The 7323-nt window shown below is 47.4% G+C and overlaps 1 protein-coding gene across 1 annotated transcript in view; it reads right to left on the reverse strand.

The window, feature by feature from the left end:
- The window catches only part of LOC102202646 (calcium/calmodulin-dependent protein kinase type II subunit alpha-like), an 18410-nt gene that overhangs the window by 9630 nt on the left and 1457 nt on the right, over positions 1 to 7323 (reverse strand). Inside the window, exon 2 of the mRNA XM_005750223.1 lies at positions 6592 to 6686. Coding sequence (XP_005750280.1) covers positions 6592 to 6686 — 95 coding nt within the window. The remainder of the gene's footprint in view (positions 1 to 6591; positions 6687 to 7323) is intronic.

Raw genomic sequence — 7323 nt, forward strand, 5'->3', positions numbered from 1 at the left:
ACACACACACACACACACACACACACACACACACCCCAGAGCGAGCACCACCAGGAATCCCCCAATCAAAGCATCCTCCAGAGCTGAACGTCGCACTTCCTGTCAGAGACATCAGCAAACTTCAGAGGAAGAAATAGCAAACAAACTCACACACACACACACACACACACACACACACTTGACTCACAGTCTGATGATCAAACGTGTTCATACAGAATCAAACGCGGTTTCTTCTGCTGTTTTTATTCTTTATATTCTCTGACTCAGACCCAGCTCCACCCTTTGACTCAGCATCGCCGCACCCTGAGCTCAGCGGTCAGGCGTTCCTGAGTGAGACCGTTTCCTGTGGGGTGAACAGGACGTCTGTGAGCGATCGATGTCCGCTCATTAGCCGCTCACTGTGGGACATAACCGTGGATCTACATCATCCACAGCACAGTGACATCGTCACAGCACAGTGACATCATCCACAGCACAGTGACAGCGTCACAGCACAGTGACTGATTGGATTGGATGGAAACATGCAGCCACCCTAAGAACCAATCACAGCAACAGAGCAACCACAGAGAGTAGTGACAGGAAGTAGGAGGGGCCTGTTATGAAATTTTCTCAACTTACTCCCAGCCGGTCACTGGCCCCGCCCCTCCCTGAGCCTGGCTCTGCTGGAGGTTTCTTCCTGTTAAAAGGGAGTTTTTCGTTGTGCTGGCTCACAGCGGCTCATACGACGTTTTGTGTATTATTGTCGGTCTTTACAACATGAAACACGTGGAGGCGACTGTCGCTGTGCTGCTATATAAACATCACTGAACTGAGCTGAATAGTAACATTTTAACAAGATAGCAACATTTTCTGAGGTCACACGCGTGTCCGCCGCAGCGTCATGAAAGCATCATGGCTGTGACAGCATGACAGGAAGTCAACATTCAGCCCGCTGCTCTTTGTCGATTTTAGAGAGAAAATAGTTCCTCCATGAAACTGAAGAGTGATGGGGTCATCCTTCTCTTTGACCCCTAGCTGGTGTTGGGTGTGCATCGATTCCTGAGCACATACGCTGCTGTGGGTGCCAATGGTTGTCAAATTTCCTTCACAACTCGTTGCCATGCATGGCGATCGTTGGCGTCCCAGCAGGCTGAAGGGATGCAGAAGAACTGAGCTCAGGCGGCTCAGGCTCATCGATCAGATAAGAAGAACAATAAGTGTGTTAGAAATCACATCCTGCTGGGATACAGACCCTTCACTCGTCATGAGCTCACTGGTCTGAACCAATCATGATCCTGTGTGACCCATGAACTGGTGGTCCACGCCCACAGGTGAGGACCAACAAACTGCACTGTGGATCTTCACTGTCACTGAGTCCACGCCTCGTGTAGGGCTGTTCGATATAACGATATATATCGGATGACGATATAAAAACATTTGTCGTTTCCTATCACGCTATCATTTGTTTCGTGGTGTCGCAAAATAAACTGTTTACAGCAATATTTTTCATGGTTCTGGTGTCACTGTAGTTATTATTAATTTCTTAAAGTTCTCTCTTTCTCTTATATTTGATATAACCACACTATGGATGGACAAGCGCCTGTTTTTATGCGTTGTCGTTAGTAACAACGATGGTAACAGCATCGCGTGGCTCCGCTGTCCGCTTGTTTGTTTTCCACGTAAACCTTTCACAATAAAGTCTCAGGATCCTCTTGAGACTTTATAAAATAAACTGAATCACGGGAATGCAGAGAGTTTAGGGATGAGAAGCAAAAAAGAGCCGTCAGGTGCCTTCTCTTTGACCCCTAGCTGGTGTTGGGTGTGCATCGATTCCTGAGCCCATACGCTGCTGTGGGTGCCAATGGTTGTCGAATTTCCTTCACAACTCATTGCCATGCATGGCGATCGTTGGCGATTGTCCTGGCCTCATCGAGATTTATTCTGCCCCTGATGTCATCTTTGACCTGTTTTAGCCATGTTTTCTTTGGTGCCGTTCTGTGGATTCTCCACTGGGTGGGTTGTTTACGCCAGAGGAGTTGATGTGGTAGTCTGCTCGCATCCATTTGACACACATGGCCAAACCATCGCAATCAGCGTTTCTGAATTCGCCCCTCGATTGGCGGTTGGTTGCCGCATCGCTATCAGATGTCCTCGTTTCGAAGGCGGTCTCGAAGTGACACTTGTAATATCTGCCGAAGGCAGCGCATCTGGAAAACGTCGAGTTTTTTGAGGTCCGCTCCGAGCACCGTCCACATTTCAGATCCATAGAGCAATATCGGGAGGATCAGCGTCCGGAAACAGCGGATTTTGGTCGAGATGGAAATATTGGTTCGCTTCCACAAGCACCACTTTAGAGATTGCTGCAGTTGCGTGACCTATTCGACTGTGGATCTCTGCCGTGGAACCAACCTTCCTTTGCTCGATCAGTGAGTCCAGGTATTTAAACTGCTGGACTTGCTCTATTTGGACACCGTTGAGGTAGACATTGGCAGGCGACCCATCTGTTGTCATCTTGTCAGTGTTTATCTTGAAGCCATATGACTCGGCGGTGCGTGTGAGCTTGTATAGAGCATCCGTGGCTTCGGCGTCATCCTCGGCCAGCACAGTGCTGTCATCTGCAAACACGAGATCCGTCACGGTGCCATTTTCATCAAACTGGACTCCGCATCTGCCCCTGAAGACTCATGATGGCGTCGACTACGATGTTGAAGAGCAGCAGTGAGGCGACAGCGCCCTGGCAGACTGCAGTGCGGATGGTGAATTTAGTCGACAGCTCATTACGGCTGCGTATTTGGCTCGATGATCCGTTGTAATTTTCCTGCAGGAGCTTAATGACTTTTGGTGGGATGTGCTCGGTCTCCAGCGCCATCCAAAGTGCTGGCCAATCGATGCAGTCAAATGCGGATCGGTCAATGCGGTCATGGTTTCTGCTGAGAGGTTTTCACATGTAGGTTTTGGAGCTTTGAGCATCATCGACTTCCAACACAGTGAAGAGGAGGCAGACGTGTCCACAGCTAGCACATCAGACTGGACCTCGCCGCAGGTCCAGTCTGATGTGGATGGTCTGAGTGCTGCACGGGTTCACGGTTTAGGTGGACGTTACAAGGACAGATGCTGTGACAGCAGCTCTGAGCGGTAGCTCCGCCTCTGTGGGAGGAGACGGCGGCGATGTGCAGGAGACTCCACCTCAGAGACGAGACAGCTTGTTTAATGAAATCATCTTCATCATCATGAGTGATTGTTAGAGCCAACAGTGTGGTTTTCAGAATCTGTACAATTTTATTTTATAGGGTTTTAATTTTTAAATATATTTTTTGCTGTTTGTATTTAAAACAACTAATCTATTTTTAAACAATCCTTTTGTGTTTATTTTCTGATTTCTTTTCTCTTTTTTTAAGATCCTACTTTTATTTATCCTGAAACTATTTTGTCTGATTTATTTTTAATAATTATTTTATTTCATTATTTTATTCTTGTTTATATAATTTCTGATCTGTATTGTTGGAGGATCTTTACCATAAAAGTGAACCGACACCTGAATGTTTAAAATGTATTTGTGTTTACTTTTTATTATTGTTATTTTTCAGTGAGTAATTATTTTGCATCCATATGTATTAAATTCTATTATATGTATATATGTGTATGTGCTGGTTTGACTGGTTTGACTGGTTTGTGGTCTGTGCACGCGTCATTAATAACTCCTGTGGTCACTCAGCTGTGACGACTCTGACCTCAGGTGACCTCTGTTCAGCATGCAGTACGAATAAAGTTTGATTGACTCACAGCCTGTCATGTTTCCTGTTGCAGGTTTGAGGTGACAGTGATGCGGGCGAATGACAGCGGTGTGACGATGGCGTGCTGCTGGTTTGAAATTAAAGAGATCTGATTGGACGTTTCTCCCAGCAGGTGAGCGAACACCTGCAGAGACACCCATTATGTAACCGCGGCGACGCTTCAGCAGCAGTTTGTCCTGCAGAGTCAACTGAAGGAAAGAGATGGAGAGATGAACACACACACTTCTTTGTCAACTTTGCAGGGTGTTGCTAAGCAACCGAAGGAAATCTGAAACCAGAATAGCGATGTGAAAAAAATCAACAGAATGTAGAGAAAGATGCAGCTTCGCTGTTTCTCTCAGCTTTGCCGTCATGTTGGAACGTGTGGGAGATGAGGGGGAGGAGGGGGAGGAAGGTTTCCATCCAAAGCACAACCAAGCACGCTAACAGGAAGTTAGCGAGAAAACCAAATGAGCGCCGTGGTTTTATGAACGCATAACTTTACATGATGCTGATGTCATTAAACACACCTGTCTGAGCTCCCGCACGCTAACACGCTCATGTGACCAAGATCCAGACACACAGGTCATGTGATTTAGGTATGCAAAGTGGGACGGGCTTAAAAGCAATGAATACCAGCTCGCCATGAGGAGACGCTCAATGTTTGCTTCAGACAAATAATCACAAGAACAACAGTCACAACAATGAAGGTTTCACACAGACCGAGCTCGTCCACAAGACGCCACACCTGGATCACACACAGCTGGATCACACACCTGGATCACACACACCTGGATCACACACACCTGAGTCTGTGGCTCAGGTGTGTGATATGTTAGAGACATGGTCTGTGACTTCCTGCTAAAATCTAAAACTACAAGCTCTCCTAAACCTACTGGGCTTCAACCAGGAAGTGACATCATCATCCTTCATCACACCCCAACCTCCTAATATGTCTCTGTGCACAACACTGAGCATGTGTGACATGGACACAACGGCCAACTTGTGAAGTTGTAGTCGTGTGTTAGCTCATGAGCTAGCAGTGTGTGATGTCACTCCCGTTCACCCGGCCTGGTCAGCAGAGGCCAAGTTTGGGCCTCACGTTGGTTTTAAACCTGAGGTGAAGCTCGACATCACAGGAAGTTAATAATAATGTAAAAAAAACATTTTAAACTTTAGCTGCACAACGACTTTACTGCCTCAGAGGGTCTTTGGTTGTGGTGGAGGCTGGGTGGAGGTGTCGCTACATATGTATGCACGGCTGATCGTTACACTGAAGGCAGCTTTACTGACAGCTGATTTCTGTCATGATGAAAAAGAACAAGGTGACGATGGTAAATGGCCTGTATTTGTACAGCGCTTTACACAACATTCAGTCATTCACACACTGGTGATGGCAGCTACATCGTAGCCACAGCTGCACTGACAGAGGCGAGGCTGCCGGACACTGGCGCCATCGGGCCCTCTGACCACCACCAGCAGGCAAACATGGGGTTAGCATCTTGCCCAAGGATATTTGCCGTGCAGCCAGGAGGCAGCCTGGGATCAAACCACCAACCTTCTGATTAGTGGCTGACCTGCTCTGCCACCTGAGCTACAGCCAGCCACGATGCAGGTGATGTAGCATGTTCACTCCTCCTCCTCTGACTGCCTCTGACAGTCTGTGACTGATTTCTATGTGACGTCTCAGGAAACGCCCACTGAATCCACGTCTGTGCACCAAGTGAGCAGCACTGGCTCGCCAGTTAGCCATTAGAAATGGTGTCCTCCAGTCAAACGACACAAACCCCACAGTGACACAAACTAAGAGCTGATGAGGTTGCACACAGGATTTAAGCGAGGTCACACGTTCCTCACTCAGGTACAGGTACAGGCTAAAGTACTGATTTAACTTCAGTACTCGAGTAAAACAACAGGTTGCAGCATATATTTGTGGGAAGATGCTGATCGCACCTTTCTCAGGTGTGTCTTTCATCACGTTTTAAACTCGGTCACGTGTCACTGATGGAGCAATCAGATTGTGTTTCACGTCTTATTGTTTCTCAGATTTAAGGTGATGCATTTGTGTGAAGTGACAGAATCACCTGCAGTACGGAGCCCGTTTGTACCGCAGATACCTGAGGACTGAAGAAGAGTCGTCAGGTGTTTGTACCTCGTTACCTGACAGAGCGCATGCTAATGTTAGCCTGCTAGCGTGGTACTTCTATGTTGGGATCAGGCAGTTTGTATGAATCAGCCAACGTCGTCCATCCAAACAGCCTTTTCCAAACGTCACAGGCACACAGGGCTACAGACCAGTTAGCTGTTGCCTGGTAACTGCTGACCAGTACAGACACGTTGGTATTCACCGACAGGTTGGCGAGTGGATGCTGGAGGTTTGGTGACGGCTTCGGTCTCTGACAGACTGATGCAGATTACGGTGAAGCCATCTTGTCTGCAACCAGTTGCTAATCAGCTGTGAAACTAAAGGATGCAACTGTCTGCTTTCAGAATAAAAGCTGTGCTTCACAGGCTTCAGAAAGCACAGATTTTACTTTGAAGGCGAGCAGGTCCTGGTTTAAAATGTTTCAGCACAGCTCAGTGACTGTCTGCAGACATGTCGGCGTCTTGGTAAGAAAGCAATGGATCAGTGTGACTGTGTGAGTCGTGAACTCTAAAATGCCGAGCAGATGAATGAGGACTATTCAAACTACAGCTGCAGGGCTGTTAGCGTGGAGGTCGGTGAGGGTTCGGCCGTCACTACAGACGTTTAAGAGCTCGCCGTCGAGCGCTCAAACGTCTGGTGTTCTGATTCAGTCGCTAACGAGAGTTAGCATGTCTTAACGAGAGTTGTCCTCACCTCTGGCAGACAGCTTCTTGGTGTTGATGATCTTGGCGGCGTACTCCTGACCCGACAGGACCTTCACGCAGCGCCGCACAACTGAGAACGCTCCCCTGGAAACACGACAGGAGGAACCGATCAGGCAGATAAAGGACACAGCTCATCCTCTCAGAGTGAGAGACCTTCACTTTAAGTGAAGCACGGCTGAAACATGAAGCTAGCATGGAAACATGCAGTTCCTCTAACGGCCACAGGAGGCAGGCTCCATCGTCATAACGAGACCTGAGACGTCACCCACTGCTTTTTGGTGGAATTGCATCCTTTTGTTTCCAGGTGTGAACATATAAGGAGTACAGCGTGGAGTGATGTCATCAGCTAATGCTAGCTAGCATGGTTTTCAGTCTGCATACACAGATCTGAGGAAAAACGAGACACCAATGGTGGAGGCTTCACAAACTTCCATCTTTTATATACAGTCTGTGGTTTAAAGCCACATCTGTTCATCTCTAAAGAAAGACCAGATACATTATGGGAGAGATTGAAGATCTGTTTTTATAACTCAATCAGTGATCAATAACAGTAACACTGATGAACAGTTATTCACGACGATCCTTTTATGGCTGGAAGTGAAGCTGTAGTTTCTGCAGAAAGCTTTCTGTTTCTTATGAAAGCTGCATTCTGCCACCCACCATCACATTATGTAAGAGACCTGGCATTATGTGTGTGTCTGTGTGTGTGTGAGAGAGAGAG

Source organism: Pundamilia nyererei, unplaced genomic scaffold (genome assembly GCF_000239375.1).
Source record: "Pundamilia nyererei isolate P.nyererei 1_Seehausen unplaced genomic scaffold, PunNye1.0 scaffold00266, whole genome shotgun sequence".
NCBI lineage: Eukaryota > Metazoa > Chordata > Actinopteri > Cichliformes > Cichlidae > Pundamilia > Pundamilia nyererei.